This window comes from Felis catus, chromosome C1 (genome assembly GCF_018350175.1).
Source record: "Felis catus isolate Fca126 chromosome C1, F.catus_Fca126_mat1.0, whole genome shotgun sequence".
Classification (NCBI taxonomy): Eukaryota; Metazoa; Chordata; class Mammalia; order Carnivora; family Felidae; genus Felis; species Felis catus.
The window spans coordinates 62,245,482-62,262,336 of NC_058375.1; the positions used below are offsets into that span (position 1 = coordinate 62,245,482).

A 16,855-nucleotide genomic window follows, 5' to 3' on the forward strand; every position below is an offset into this window, starting at 1 on the left:
TAGTATTACATAGTGGTGACATATGAGGGTTTTAGAAGCAGGCTGTCAGGTGCCGAAGTTCAAGTTAAAACAGTTGCTAGCTGTGTGACCTTAGGCAATTTGCTTAATCTCTTTAAGCTTCAGTTTCTTCATCTGTGATGGTAGCTGCTGCCTCACAAAGCTATGGTCAGTATTAAAGCAATAATCCCTGGAACATGCTTAGTACAGTGTCATGGACAATATGTGTCTAGTGATTACTAGGGATTAGTAGTAATAGTGATTGTGATTGGAAGTGGAAAGAGTTGGTTGTAGACCAGGAGAAATACACTTTAATGGAGGCACCTGACTAAAATTGCAGAAGTACTAGGGCCCACAATTAGGACACAATTACTGTTATATTACTGAAGCAGAGAATAAAATTAAAGGAACATGTAGTGAACCATAAAAATAGTCCCTACATCCTATTTTACAGGACCTTCTGTGTTTCTCTCAAAGTATGGGCTTCAAGGCTGTCCTGGCTTAGCCCTACCCACTACTGCCTTCACATCTAAATAAATATCATCCCTCCATTAACCACACGTGCTCAATTAGCATGGCAGCTCAAAGCCATATACTTTGTGTTAGCTACTCATGTTCTCAATATGAATGAACTGGTGGCATGCTTTCTGGATTCCTTTTCATATTTCTTCTGTTTCTCCCATTTCATCTTCCTTCTTTCAGAGAATTTAATTAGCTTGTTGTTTACCATCCTCACTAATGAGGAAGTGAGTCGACATAAGGTTGACATCAATCCAGCTGCAACTCTCTCGCGCTGACCTCCACTCAAGTTTCCTGCTGCTCTTACCATCAGTGGATGCTCTGCAGAGAGCAGAAGCCTTGCTGCTACTATTTTTTCTTCTTCTTTTTTTAAAGAACAAGTCCATTGGGGCGCCTGGGTGGCGCAGTCGGTTAAGCGTCCGACTTCAGCCAGGTCATGATCTCGCGGTCCGTGAGTTCGAGCCCCGCGTCCGGCTCTGGGCTGATGGCTCAGAGCCTGGAGCCTGTTTCCGATTCTGTGTCTCCCTCTCTCTCTGCCCCTCCCCCGTTCATGCTCTGTCTCTCTCTGTCCCAAAAATAAATAAATGTTGAAAAAAAAAATTAAAAAAAAAAAAAAAGAACAAGTCCATTAACTAGCCAACACAGAAGAAGACCTTAGGAAAAGCTATAGGCATAAAGTACACTACTCATAACACTGGCCATGTTGGTTTAAGGAAAAAAAATGAAGAAAATGAAAAGCCTCTCCTGAACATAGCTCTAATAAAACTATATGTCTTGAAAGTTAAAACACATAAAAACACAACCCATTTGTTAATCTCTCCACTATTGCTGTTGCCGTAGATCATTTTAAATTCTCAGTCTAAGATAATAAAGACTAGAAGGGATCACAGAGATAAACTGAGTCAAAGTGTTATAAGTGAAATCCATTTTAAGATGATCATGTTATTTCAGTAATGAACAAAGTGCAGTGTTATAATAGCTCTGTAATTATTCTCCGGGATTTCTGAACCCTTGAGCAAGATGAGATGAGAAGGAAGTACCTGGAATCTGCCCCTTGCCTGATGCCAGTTCTTCCACAAGTCACCCCAGCCCATAGCTCTGCTCCCCTAATCCTGCTCTGTCTCCTTGCTGTAGGAGGGACACCCAGGTAGCTCTCTCTTTCTGACTCTTTGACATATCACCCACAACCAGGCAACATCTAAAGTAGCTTTTACAGAATAGGAGGTTGTACAGTGTGGGAAGTCTGGGTTTTTGAATTAGACAGGCCTGGCTACTGGAGTATGGCAGAGTATGTGGCCCAAAAATAGCCACTTTGGTATAAGATTATTTTGAGCTTAAAGCAACTGAGTAATAGTAGATATACGACGAGCTCTCTGCCCTCTCCCTAAAAGCACAGCATACATTTTTGAAGGTGTCTCCCCTCCTCTCTCTACCAAGATGGACACAAGTTAATCATAGGAGACAACTTTAGACCCTTATCAGCCCAGACAAAACACCAAAGGAATCAGCATAATAAACCTCACTGAAACTAGCCCTTATATCATTAGTTTTGCTACATATTTGCCTTCCCACAATTTGCTGCCCCAGAAGCTTAGTCCTTTCCCTTTTTCCTGTCACTTCTCTAAAAATGATTGTTCTTTTGTAAGATGCCACATAAGCCCAAGTTCTAACCACCCCTTTGAGTTACTCAGCTGAGTGCTCCTGAGTGTATGTGATGCACATGCTAATAAATTTCTTTGTTTTTCCCATTTTACCTCTTTGTCAGTCTAATTAATTTATAAGGACACAGCCAATGAACCTAAATGGGCCCAGGAAAAAGTTTCCTCTCCTACACTATGAATCTTAGTTCTGCTGCTTTCTGTCTGTATTCCTTAGCCTCAGTTTCCTGTCCTGTAAAATGGAGGGAATAATAATATCACAATGAGTGGTGAGGATAAAATGAAATAGTGTGTGAAAAGCTCCTGACCTGGTGCTCAGTGCCTGGCACTTCAATTATTGTTATTATCACTACTATACATATGAGTGAGTGTGTGTGTGTGTGTGTGTGTGTGTGTGTGTGTGTGGAAAGAAAGAGAAAGGAAGGAAGGGAGGGAGGACAGAAGAAAGGAAGGAAAGGAAGAAGGAAGGGAGGAGGAAGAAGAAGAGTGCAGGAGAGGAGAGAAAAAAAGGGGAGAATAACAAGGCAGACAGATAGGCTCTAGGACCCCAAGCCTATGTTAACTGCTTTAGTTATGGAATACTCTTATTGCTACATAAGCATCGATTTCACCAAAGCAAGTACATGGAAATACTAAAAAAAAAAAAAAAAAAAAAGGTAAAATTCTATTTGGTCAACCTGGTCTCTCTCTGTAAAAGTGAACAGACCTTCTGGTTCACACAGACATAAACTCCCCTTCCTCTCCTGCCCCTATGAGCATCTTCACCTCTCCAGAGTTAGCTGCCTATGGACTATAACTGAGTAACATTTAATAAATATTGTTGCAAATTTTGATAATGGGTTTTTATTTTTATTTATTTATTTATTTATTTATTTATTTATTTATTTATTTATTTTGAAAGTGCAATTGTGTGGGGGAGGGGTAGAGAGAGAGGGAAAGAGAGAGAGAATTCCAAACAGGCTCTGCGCTGTTAGCTCAGAGCCCGACATGGGGCTTGAATGCACAACCACGAGATCATAACCCCGGGATCATGAACTGAGCCCATGTCAAGAGTCAAACACTTAACCAACTGAGCCACCCAGGAGCCCCTGATAATGGCATTTTAAAGACGTAAGCAAAACAACAATAGCAACAACAAAAGAACTCCATGTTATCCATTACCGTATTTAAATATATTTTCCTGGTCATCTTCACAAACATCTTGTCCTGGATTTCCTTTACGTTCCATTTCTTCCACAGCTGTTCTCACTTCTCCATTCCTTGTTTTTTCTTGAGCTGAAAAAATGACTGAAGGGGAAGTTTTGCTCCCCGCCATCTCATACCTTCTTGGTATCATGTACCCTCTATCCTTCCTCAGTTTCCCCTCACCCTTCTTTAGTTCTTCTCTTTTTTCAATATTCTTTTCTTTCCTAGGTTTTGGTGAAGTTGGATTTTTGTCAAGGCCCATTGCAATAATGCACCTGTGAAAAATATAAACACAAGGTGATGCTTAACCTGTATTTATACCACAGTGGAACCTCAGAGCTTTTTAAATCACTTATTTCTTACTCCAGTAAAAAATGTTATAAGAAATCTTTTTTATTATAGTACACATAGTTAATTAGAATAAACTCTTTTCTCCTTATTAATACTAAAATCTTGTAAGTGAACACAGTTATTAACAATTTTACCCACAGTAATAAACAAGAAAACAACTTAACAACTAAGAACGGTAGTTTCAAACTAAAACTTGTGACTTCAAGCATATTTTTGGCTTTATAATGGAGTCCAGTAAGCATATCATTCAAGTCCTTAAATGAGAATTATGTGCGAAAAGAACATTCAGGTTTATAAACATATGGAAGCTGAGATAAAAATAATCGGAAGAAGAAAGATGCCAGTCTTTGATAATTTGTTATTCCAACAACACAGCAACAAAAGACCTACATACAAGGTTGACTCTCAATAAATATGATTGATTTTTTAAGAAACATATACAGTCAAATGTTGTTGTGCCCTTTAAGTAAACACCTCGGGAGCCTGCATGCTTATTTTAATAGAACTGTCATCATTGTTTTTAGAATGGCCTTTTGAAGCCTGTACAACAATCTTTTTTTGACTTTTCCCTGCAATAAGCTTTTTTTCTTTGGAGATGGCAATAATTTGTAGAGGTCATAAAGTCATTCCAAGTCGAATCTGGTGAAATAAACATATGATCTGAATGTACTGAGACATTAAAAAATATTTTAAAAATCAGTTATAACAAAAGTAACATGAATAAAACCTTCTATAGCTTTTTTCCTATCTCTGAAGTTAATATTGATATAAGAATTCCAGTCATGACAATAATACAGACATTAATAAAAATATGATTGTGATAATAATAAGATTATTGAGCATTTCTTCTGTGCCAACCTCCTTGCTGGGCACCATATACACATTTTCTTGCAGGGTTCATTACCCTGCCCAGAACAATAAATTAAGAACCAACATCACAACTTTACAAATGAGGAAACTGAGGCTGACAGTTGCCCAAGCTCACCCAGCAGGTTAGTGATGGAGGCAGATTCTGGCTCAGGACTGCTAGACTCCATCACCTCCCAATGAGGTACACAGATATTGTTAGATTACAGCCCGCTCAGATGAACAGCCACATGGACAGATGATACACTGCTGGGCTGCCCACTGGGGAAAGTGCTCACACTCTTCCCCAGAAACTAGCACAAACTGGAGCAGTTTTCACCAAGGCTTAGAGACAATCTGTGACCTGAAAAAGGTGCCTGGCAGTTGTCAGTCTCCACCATCCTTCTCCTCTAGCACCACTTGCGTCCCTTTCTCTACAGGTTACATGACTTAGCGGGAAACTGAGTCAATATAGTGCATAGGTGAAAACAGATCCGAATGCAGTCAAGACGTGTCAGTCCAGGAGGAACAGAAATAATAAGTAAAATTTGAATCAAGGTGAATCAGATCCAATGGAGAGTTCTTGAACTAAAGATTTCACTGAATTTCAGCCATTCCCTCTCTAGAAATAGCAAAGGAATCAATTCTCCCAGCTTACGAGAACTTAGTTGTATCACTTATCTTTTCAATATCTCCCCACAAAATAAAGCTAAAAGGATTTGCACTCAAAGTAACTATCAGGCTGCAAAAAATGAGATAATAAGAATACACTTACCTCCCCCATATTAAGCATGATAAATTCTTGACTGTAATGATGATGTACTTAGCACACCACTTTCCTTGGAATAAAGGTGTCATGAATCTTCACAGAATATGATTACTAGCACTGCCTTCTGTTCAAGCTGTTCTTCCCTTATCAATGGCAACACCAAATCCATCGATTTGGGGCTTCTGATATGCTGTTACTTTTAGTTTATGTTGTGGCTGTGTGGAGGCTTTGATGCCTCCCTACTGCACGCACAGACTTTTTATTGCCCATCTGCTTGAGGGAATTGGACGAACAAAGTGAGCAACATCTGTGCTCTCCTCGTCACTGACTACCTATTTGACTTCTGAGTATAATTTGAGGTGTTGATTTTGATTACTAAAGCTCAGAGCTGTCTGCGTTCCACTTGGCTAGGCAATTCTTCCTCCTGGTGTTCCACTCTAGCGACTGGAAATAACTACCTTGTCTTTTCAGTTTCCATGACTGAGGGATGGGTGCACCTGTGGAATCTTCACACCTGTTGGTGACTGCTGCTGAGCCTTTCTTGTTTTCTGAGGACCTCAAACAGCTAATTCCTAGTCATGTTCAGAAACAGAACTCCCTCTTGTTGTATCAAATACTTCCCTCCTCATAGCAAAAGTTCCAGAGTCTGTATTTTTTTTAAATGTTTATTTATTTTCAAAGGAGAGAGAGACAGAGTGTGAGTGGAGGAGGGGCAGAGAGAGAGAGAGAGAGAGAGACAGAATCTGAAGCAGACTCCAGGCTCTGAGCTGTCACCACAGAGCCCAACGCAGGGCTCGAACTCACAAACTGTGAGATCATGACCTGAGCCGAAGTCGGACGCTCAACCGACTGAACCACCCAGGAGCCCCTGGAATTTGTATTTTAAAAATGAGTTAAAATTAATTTAATTTTTAACAAATTAGAGGAATTAATGTACACCCCTTAAAATGGCTAAAAGCGGGTCACCTGGGTGGCTCAGTTGGTTAAGCACCTGGCTCTTGATTTCGTTTCAGGTCATGATCTCACAGTTTGTGAGTTCAAGCCCTGCCTCGGGCTCTGTGCTGACAAGCATGGAGCCTGCTTGAGATTCTCTCTCTCCCTCTCTCTGCCCCTCCCTGCTTGCACTCTATCACAAAAATAAATAAACATTAAAAAAATAAAATAAAATAACTAAAAGTGTTATTGTAGATATGATCCTGCCAAAAAGTTATATAATATTACAAGTGAGTTTATATATATGTATATATATAATAAGTAATATAATATGTAATATAAAAGTAATAATATATTATATATTATAAGTGACTATACTAAATTATATTATATTTATTATATTATATTATATTATATTATATTATATTATATTATGTTATATTATAAGAGGGGTGGTTCTCCACTGGAGAACATTCACTGGAGCTGTGCAGTGTAGGTGCTTCCAGAATAATCAGAGTAGTCTCATGTGGGGCAGACCCAAACAGGCAAAGCTCTAGCATATATCCCTGCCCCATTTAAAACATTCTGCCTTGACTTCTATTTGGTCTGCAGCAGGGAGGCATGAAATGACACCACACTTTTCTACTTTGGCCATGCACACATTTCGTTTGGAGAAATGATGAAGCCAACAAAACACTGAAAACCAGTGTCCTTAAAAACTATGCATTTTAGTTAAGGATAACAGGTCTTATTCTTTAATACCACAACCATTGTTTTATTATTATTTGAAAAGGTCAAAGAAAGAAGCTACAGAGAATCAAATGAAATCATATAAAAATTGTACAGAGACTATTAAGTGTTAAATAGGAAAGTAGAGGTCATCAATCAGATTTTGGTACTGATTATTAAACCTCCATAGAAGGTGTTTACAACCAAACATTTACAGCTTCGATCTGTATAGTAACTCTCAAAGAATGCAATGTGTTTGTGCTTGGAGGACTGTATGTAAGCTCATTAGCTTTCTTAGGAGTTAGAAATTTGCTACGTGACTTGCCCAACAAATATGGAGAAAGCGTGTTTGTGCTAGAACAGGAAAGCAGCCTCAGGTGGGTCCCAAGTACTCCTGGGCACTCCTACTATATTGCTGTAGACCATTCACTCTGCCACTTGCTGGATGACTCCTCCACACCTTTTCTCTCACCGAAAACCTCCAATTCCCTCTCCCTTAAGCCTTAACCTAAGCTGATAAATTATTATTTGGCTGAAAAAAAATAGAAACAATCAGCAGAGAACTTCCAGTTGGTCCCACCACATGCATCAACTTATCTCTCCCTCTACCCTATATGCCATCTCTCCTACAGTTACTCTAGAAGAATGATTCTCCTCCTCTAAGGCTAATGTCTTAATTTGAGCCCTAGATCCCACCTCCTCTCGTCCACTCAAGCCCTTGCTCCAGCAATTTCTCCCTCCATGTCATGCTTGATCAAATTCTTTTTTTGATTTTTGATATCTCTCTCTAGTGTATCAATTCTATCTATCACATATAACATATTACTATATCTCCCACCTTAAAAACTAAAAAGCCCCTTTGGCCCTTACATCTTTCTTTCTGGCTGCCACCCAATTGACATCTTTTATAGCAAAATTCTTTAAACAGAGTAATCTGTATTCTCTGGCTTTACCTCTACTCCAATTATTTGTTAAACCCACTCCAATCAAGTTTGCATTCCTATTACTTCACTACAATAATTTGTGTCAAGGTCACCAATAACCACCACATTACCAAATCATACTCAATCCTCAGACTTCATTTTACTCCACATATACACACATTTGACCTAGTTGATTATGCTGTTCTCTGTTCATTTCCAGGACACCATGATCTCGGCGTTCTCTTTGTAATCCCTTGCCTTCCTTCTTAGGCCTTTTTCCAGTTCCTCTTTATCTCCTTCATCTTTAAACTGGAGCGACCTGGACACCAGACATCTCTATCTGCATTCAATTCTTAAACAATCCCATCCCATCTTATGAGTTTAAATGCCATCTACATGCAAACCATTCTCAAATTTATATCTCCAGCCTGGACCTCTCACCGGACCCCAGATTCACATATTCAAACACTTAATTAACATCTCTGCTTGCATACTCATAGATGTCTTACATTTAATGTGCCCCAAATCAATATCCCTTCATTTCACTCCCAAACCTGCTTCTTTCACAGTCTTCTCCATCTTAGTACATGTTAACTGGACATTTTTGCAGTTGTTCAGAACAAAAGCTTTTCAATCACCTTTAACTCTGCTTTTTATCTCACGCCTTGCATCCAATCCATCGATAAATCCTGTGGACTCTGCTTTCAAAATGTATCTAGAACCCAATCACTTGTAACTGTACCATTCTCTCTCCTCTGGATTAAATTAGTTTCCACTCTTCCCTTGCCCCCACCCCCTTGTTTATTTTTCCCATAGGAGCTACATTCAAATCAAGACAGGTCATTGCTCAAAACCTACCTTAGAAGCTTTGCATCTCGCTTAGAAAAAGTCAAAATCCTTGCAATCACTTTAGGATGTTCCATGTCTTGGCCCTACTGTCCCTCTAATCTCGCCTTCTGCTATTGTCCTATCCCTTACTTTTGCTCTGGCTACACTAGCTTAAGCACACCAAGCATGCTCCTGTCTCATGCTCTTTGTATATTCTTTTCTTCTACTTCAAAAACTTTTTAGAGGGACTATTTAGGGAAAAACTATTTAGAAAACTATTTTTTCTGATTTCTGTTCAAAAGACATCAAAGAGGCCTTTCCTGATCATCCTAGATAAAATAGTACCACCTTCTGCCCCTTGTTCCCTTTTACTCCACGTATCTCACTTCCCTGCTTTGTGTTCATCACTCTTAATGCCATCTGGCACCTATTAATTGGTTTACTTGCTATTTGCTTTCCCCCATTAGAATGGGCTCTATGAGAGCAGAAACTTTGGTTGGTTCACTCCTATTTTCCAGCTTGGCATACATTAATTCTCCATGAGTACATTCAGAAAAAAATTAAAGAAAGCCCGCACGTAAGTGTCCTAATTTCAAGCAGAATGTCCAATATGAAAGCTGGTAAACAACAGTCAAAATTGACCTTTTATCATGCCTGAGATAAAAACCAGGCATTTCATTATGTCTGAGATTAAAACCAGGGGCATGAGAATGATAACCGGGCCACACCATAATGAAGCACACCTCTGGTATGACCTGTAATACCCAACCGTACAAGACACATGCAGGACACATGCTCAGGAATTCCCCAAACCAGTTCCTAAGAAGACTGAGAATAAAACACCCTTTCTCCTTCACTTCAGAAACAGAATTTAAAGCAGTATGAGAAAGGGAGAGAGAGAGAGACAGACAGACAGACTTTGAAACACCACCAGCTTTTACCCCCATTATATAATGCATCTGGAAATCTAATTCATATCTTATAATTTCAAATATAACACACCTGGTTATAATAAGCAACCTTTAACTTAGACATTTTGGGCTCATCTACACTGATATCTTTGTTAACAGACTGGGCTGAGAAATGCATCAGTAGAAGCATGAAAAGAAAAATGTAGCAAGACTTGCCCTCTACCAGAGGACATTTGTTTCCATACTTGTAGCAAGGAGATGATCTCTCCACGCACACAAACCCAAAGTAGCCTCGTTTGCCTCCAAGTCTGGAACCTTTCCGATGCTTATATTCACAGCAGGAGCTCAACCTGTTCACTTGCATCCCATTCAGGAAAAAGGTGAGACTGAAGGGGAAACCATGGTGCCTTTTGGAAATAAACTGAAAGGTCTCTGGAATTAAAAAAGTAAATACATCAGTGAAAGCAACCGACTTTGGACTAATATGTTCAAAATCACAGTTTTCTATTAGATAAGTACAATAGTACGCTCTAGATCACCTTTTTAACTTGAGGACAATTTTTAATCATAAAAACACCTTCCATTACTTTTATTTACAATAAATACTCCAAGGCATTATAAAAGTCTGATTTGTAATAAAATAATAACATTATGTGAGCTCTTACTATGGCCGGGCATTCTGCCTGATGATCTTAGGTGTGTTATTTCTCAACAACCACATGAAATGAGAATGTTATTATCACTAGTTATATGCAGAAATTAAAGTTTAGGAGGACTCAGTAATTTATCCAAGATCATACAGTAAGTAGGACACTTAGTATTTGAGTCCAAATCTCTCTCTTGAGTCCATCTTGCTATGTTAGCTACTGTTAAAGTATATGACAAAAGGTTACTGTGGGCTCAGTAATGCTTTTAAATAAATTTGTATTTTTAGCTGTGACTTGAAACAGCCTAATACGTATGGAGGAGGGGGAGTTATTCCATCTCTAATTCGTTCTCGATTCTGCCTGGATTGGTTTCCCCTACTTGCTCCCCCACCCACCCAAAAGTCCCACCAATAAATTAAGAACCACTGCTCGTAATTAGTAATTTTTAATCATTCCAAGTCTTTATAATGCTCTTTGAAAAGGTTTCACCTTAGAGAGCCCAAATTCTAGGTCTAAGAAAACCCTATTCTACAGAATGACTCAGAAACCTTCTTCTCATGACACTTCTAATGTTACTTCCTACAAAAGAAGGCTCCCTGGACACTTCCATTTGCACTAATAATGGGGTTGATCATTTAATCTCTCTGCATGTACACCTTTCTTGTTATTGCAGTATTTCAATGTATAGTAAAAATTTGGCTGTACCGCTGCTTCTCAAACTAGTGTGCATCAGAATACCCTGAAAGGCTTATTATAACGCAGATTGCTGGGCTTCCTGCCAGCGTTTCTGATTCAGTAGGGCCCAAGAATTTGCATTTCTATCAGGTTGCCAGGTGATGTTTGCGATTCTGGTCCAAAGACCATACCTTGAGAGCCCTGAAGTGGATGTCTGTGACCTGCATGCTTGTAAAATCCATGAGAGCTGGAACTCATCTTCCTCACCTTTGTTTCCCCAGATCCCAGGACAATGGCATAGGAGGCCCCCGATAAATAATTAATTCATTATTACTTTAACCTGTTTCTTTCACTGTCATCTAGAAATAGTATGTTTGGACCACATTCTGCCCCTAAAAAAAGTCTAAATCAGATGCAACTTGTATAAAGAACAGAATTATTGAAAAAGTAATTCCGTTATTTACACCTTAGTATTTGTGATGCAAAATTAAACACACTAGGGAGGAGAAAATTGAAAAGTTATTGTCTAGGGAAACTAAAATACAACAGATTTAAAAATCTACTTGTCTTTGGGTGCCTGAGTGGCTCAGTAGGTTAAGCATCTGACTCTTGAGTTTGGCTCAGGTCACGATCTCCTGGTTTCCTGGGCCCCAGCATTGGGCTCTGTGCTGACAGTGCAGAGCCTGCGTGGGATTTGGGATCCTCTCTCGCTCTCTCTCTGCCCCTCCCCCGCTGCTCCTCTCTCTCTTTCTCTCTCTCGAAATAAATAAACCATTTTTTAAAAAAAGTTCATAAAAATCCACTCTTCTAAATGACATATGGGCTCCTACGTGTTGACTAGAAAGCTAGTTTGGCTGCTTTCTTTACCGAAATTTGAATGGGACATTCATGTAACAATGATCTATTCTGCTGCAGCATCACACTCTGTAACTACCTAAGTTCCCAGTCTGGGAAGAAGGTATAGGCAATGAAATGCTGAGAATGGGCACAGGAGATGAACTGCTAGACATGACTGCCTTTCCATTTTGTACTCATTTGGCTAGAGACCACATCCACCTATTATTCCATTTCTTTCATTTTTTTTTCCCAAACTTACTGAACAAGAATTGACACCATCTGCTTTTCTTTCCTTGTTATCTATTTTTTAATTTTATATTTTAGTTTTTTTAATGTTTATTTTTGAAAGAGAGAGAGAGAGAGAGAGAGAGAGACAGAATGCAAGTGGGGGAGGGGCAGAGAGAGGGAGACACAGAATCTGAAACAGGCTCCAGGCTCTGAGCTGTCAGCACAGAGTCCAATGTGGGGCTCGAACCCACGAACCGTGAGATCATGACTTGAGCCAAAGTCGTACACTTAATTGACTAAGCCACCCAGGTGCCCCTAATTTTACATTTTAAAATTTATTGACGCTTGGCAACCCTGACTTAATGGTTTCTGTGTGAAATGATGGAATGAATATAAACCAGAAGTCAGAAGATTCGGGTCCATGTCCTAGTTCTTCCCTTACAAGTTGAGTGTCCATTGGTAAATCATTTAATTTTGCTGCATTTCAGAATTCTCATCTATAAAATGAGGATGGCCGGGGATGGGGGTGAAGGAGTGGGGTGGAGGGAGTGACCCAGTCTGCAGAGTAGTCTTAATTAAGGATTATATAATGTCTAATGTTAGAAGGCATTCCAGACTATTTGTAAAACGTGGTTATTCATTGTGGACTGGCAGTGGTTCGCACTGTTTTAGGCACTAAAGAGAAACTAAAATACCAAAAAAATATCAAATATGGTCTCCTCCCTCAAGAAGTTATAATTTAGCAGGAGAGATGAAAATAATAGACCAGCTTTCTGGAGTGAGGTCACCAAATCCTCTCCCCTTAAAATTTTGTCTCTAAAAATGGGCCAAAGACTTAAAACAAACTGAGCAGCAGTTATTCATCAAAAATGACTGAATTTTATGTAAGAACAGAGGGAGTCTGAGGCATTCTTGCCTGGGGCTGCTCCCCCCTCCCCAACCCCGCCACCATTTCATCGCCTCGTTCTAATATGGTAGGGCAGGCCAGAAATAACCAGCAGCTTCACTGTCAGTGGGGGCTGGCTTCATTGGGAGCAGAAAACAAAAACTCCTTGGCCAGTAGCATTACCAGTAATAAGTAGCAATCTTGGAGGCAAGCTAACGTGGAAGGTCAGGGATTCTGCTAGCTGAGACTGTATTTTTAATTAGGGCAAGCAGCAGGCCAGTGGACTAGTCAGAAATTTAACAGGGAGATGCGGGCCATAAGGCAATTATAGACACATTCAATAAGCTCTCAACACATCCCCAGCTAACGGGAAGTGGCATGGATTGGAGTAGACCCAACCTATTCACACATCCCTGACCTGCTCAGAGCTTCCATCTGTGAACAAAGAAAACACAAGAAAGCCTGGTGGAAAATAAAAGTTAAAGCAGACTTGAAAACTGCCTGAACTTTGTACTCCTGAACCCGTTACAGTGGGTTGAATATTGCCCTCTAAAAATCCATGACTGGGGTGTATGCAACTCAGTTGGTTGAACGTCCAACTCTTGGTTTCAGCTCAGGTCATGATCTCAGGATTCATAGGAATGAGCCCCATGTCATGGCTTGGGATTCTTTCTCCTTTCCCTCTGCCCCTCCCCTGCTCATGCTCTCTCTCTCTCTCTCTCTCTCTCTCTCTCTCTCTCTCTCTCTCTTTCTCTCAAAATAAATAAGTAAACATCTTTAAAAAATAAAAATAAAAATCCATGACCACCCAGAACCTCAGAATGTAACCTTATTTGGGTATGGTTTCTTATTTCTTTGGATAAATAGTGAAGGGTAAAGATGAAACTATGTTGGATTTGTTTTATCAAACAAATCCAATGACGGACGTCTTTAGAAGAAGAGGACCCAACACTGACAGAGACACAGAGAAGAATGACATGTGAGGACAGATACAGAAATGGAATTGCCAGGAGATGGAAGAGTCAAGGGAGGATTCTCCCCTAGAGCTGCTAGATGGAGTATGGCCCTGCTAATACCTGATTTTAGACTTCTGCCCTCCAGAACTGTGAGAGAGTTAAATTTCTGCTGTCTTAAGCCACTAGTTTTGAGGATTTGTTACATTAGCCCCAGGAAACTAATTCATCTACAAAGAGATCCACCAGCAGAAGTTGGAGGCTGTAGTGGTTCAAAGTGTTTGAACACAACTTCTGACAAATCACTAGATGATCAATACACTATGAAAACACAGGGATAACCCTAAGAGACCAGCTGAAAAATAAAAATAGATAAAATCTGAGCAGAGACATCACACTGGCTGTCTACCAAGGACAGGGGGCATGGATTTCACAGATTTGTTTCAGAGAAGTTACTAAAGAACAACAAAAACAGCAAGAACAATAACCTTCAAGTGGGAAAAGTCAGAATCTAGAATCCACAGCTGCTATATGATCAAAACTATTCTGTTTTCAACAACAACAACAAAAATCAAAGAACATGTATGTAAAAAACAGAAAAGTGTGACCCTTACTCAGGAAAAAAAAGGCCATCAAATCCACCTCTAGGAATCTACTCAAGAGACATGACCAGATGTCTGCACAAAAACTTGTATTTGTAGGGGCACCTGGGTGGCTCAGTCGGTTAAGTGGCTGAAGGGCGTGAGTTTGTTTGGGATTCTCTCTCCCTCTCTCTCTCTGCCCCTCCCCTGCGTGCACGCTCTCTCTCTCAAAATAAATAAATAAACAAACAAACATAAAATAAACTTAAACAAACAAAAACCGAATTAGAAATAGTACGAATGTCCATGTAGTGGAATACATTCAGTGGTACAAGAGAACAATTATTGATAAATGGTATGAATTAGACGACTCTCAGAAACATTATGCTAAGTGAAAAAGCAAGACACAAATACTGCCTATTGTGTGACTTCATTTATATGAAATGTTCAGAAAAGGCATATTTGTAGAGATCGGAAGCAGATCAGTGACTGCCTGAGGCTGGCTACAAAGAGTGAGGATTCTTTGCCAATGGGCACAAAGGAACTTTCTGAAGTGATAGAGATATTCTGAAACTGGTTTGTGATCATAGCTGCACGACCCTATAAAAATGTTTAAAACTCAATGAATTGTACACTCAATAGATGAATATTGATGGAATATAAGTTACACCTCAGTAAAAACTAAAAACTCAATATATATAACAAGTAAAAGAAAAATAAAAACACAGTTACTCTAAGTCACAGTGTAATGAAATGTTCGGTTTTCGGTGGAGACTAAGAGCCAGAGCCATGGAGGGAGGGATAAAATAGTAGAAGTCAGCTGAGAAAGCCTCACAGCCTCAATCTGATTCTTAAAAGATGGGTACGATTTGAATTTAAAATCCTATTTTGAATTTAAAATCCTTTGTCCTATTTCAGACAAAGGAAATAGCACCAGAAGAGACAAGCTAACAGCATGGGGGTGGGGACACGGCAGCGCCACCGGTTTCTGAGGGAGTAATGAGGAATGCACAAATCAGTACAGCAGGTTATGAAAATATGGGAAAATGGGGCAGAAAAGCAAGGGATTATAAGGGGCCCAGAATAAAAAAAAGGTATTTTGCTCTTTGATTCCACATGAACCCAGGAGGCCAAGGTTTTCCTTGTTTGAAAGGATGAACATGGTAAATAAAAATGCCTGTGAAGAACCAGACTCTTTACAAGCAGCAGAAAGAGTCCGTGACTTCATAGGTGTACCTAACAATCAATATGTGGCTTGATATCTAAACTCAAACTGTAAGACATCAATGAATTACTGTGGGAATAAAAGATGCACTTGCCACACTCCTAAATAATTAATTTTATTGTTATTTCTCATCCCAAAGCAAGACAAATTAACGAATGCCACATTTTTAATTAGTTTACTGCTCCAAGCAGAACGTTAAACGCCTTTTTTTTTTTTTAAACAGAACTCTTCTAAAAACCTATTCACATTTCACTGAATCATGCACAGCTTTGATTTGTAAAAACGGGCAGATTCTTTTCAGTCCAGCTAAATTGCTAAGATTGCTGAACCGCAAGTCAACTCTGAGCCAACCAACTTTTCAATTTTGAACAATTACTTTCCTGGCAATCAAAGGGCAAGCCGAGACAAAATTATTGTGTGGACAGGATTCAATTATTTAAGCTCCCATTCCATCCTATTATTCAAGTCCATCGAGTGACACAACAAAAGTCAGTCCCAGGATCGATATGTATGCAAAACAACACTTAGCCAAGTCCCACTCTCCCTTACTGGTTTTGCACCGTTCCTACAGAGTATGTATCATCTCCCAGAGAAGCATTCAGCTCCCCGCTTCTTGTTTTTGTTTCATTTGTATGTACCATGTTTTCCAGTGGGCAGAAAGGCATGTAGGCATTGTCCGAAATAAAGCGTGATCCAAGACCCAGGAAAAGTTTCATTGCATTTGTTCCAATTGTAGACTATAGCTAATTTCAGCTGTTCTTCTAAATTAATAGTTGAAAGTCACACTTTCAAAAAATAAGTCTATCTATGCCACTATCATTAGGGGTTTCATGCCACTCATATTATGAAAACGTAGGAAACCCTCTGCACTGATCGCTAACTGAGCAAGGATCCTGCACCAATTCAGAGGCCCAGTATTTGCTCTTGACCATGCCCCAAACTGTACATGGGACCATACGAAGCCACTATATCTCTGGTCTCATTTTCCTCACCTACAAAGTGAAAGGAATGGACTTTCAAATGCTATGACAGAATGACAAAGTAAATTACATTTCAGCAAAGTAGAGAAAATGAGGAAAAATCATTTCTAGAATATACTGAGGATTATTTTTTGTAAGTTTTACAAATCTGTATAAAGTAAAAGTTAAAACTAACATTCAAGTGTTTACTCTTT

The 16,855-nt window shown here is 39.4% G+C and overlaps 1 protein-coding gene across 10 annotated transcripts in view; it reads right to left on the bottom strand.

Annotated features, from left to right (window-relative positions):
* Positions 1-16,855, bottom strand: part of ERICH3 (glutamate rich 3) — a 110,347-nt gene that overhangs the window by 34,650 nt on the left and 58,842 nt on the right. For all 10 annotated transcript variants that reach the window (XM_006934846.3, XR_006584407.1, XR_006584406.1 and 7 more), the window contains 2 exons: positions 9,895-10,081; positions 3,336-3,634 (listed from right to left, as the gene is read on the bottom strand). In XM_006934846.3, the coding sequence (XP_006934908.2) occupies positions 3,336-3,634; positions 9,895-10,081 (486 nt within the window). The remainder of the gene's footprint in view (positions 1-3,335; positions 3,635-9,894; positions 10,082-16,855) is intronic.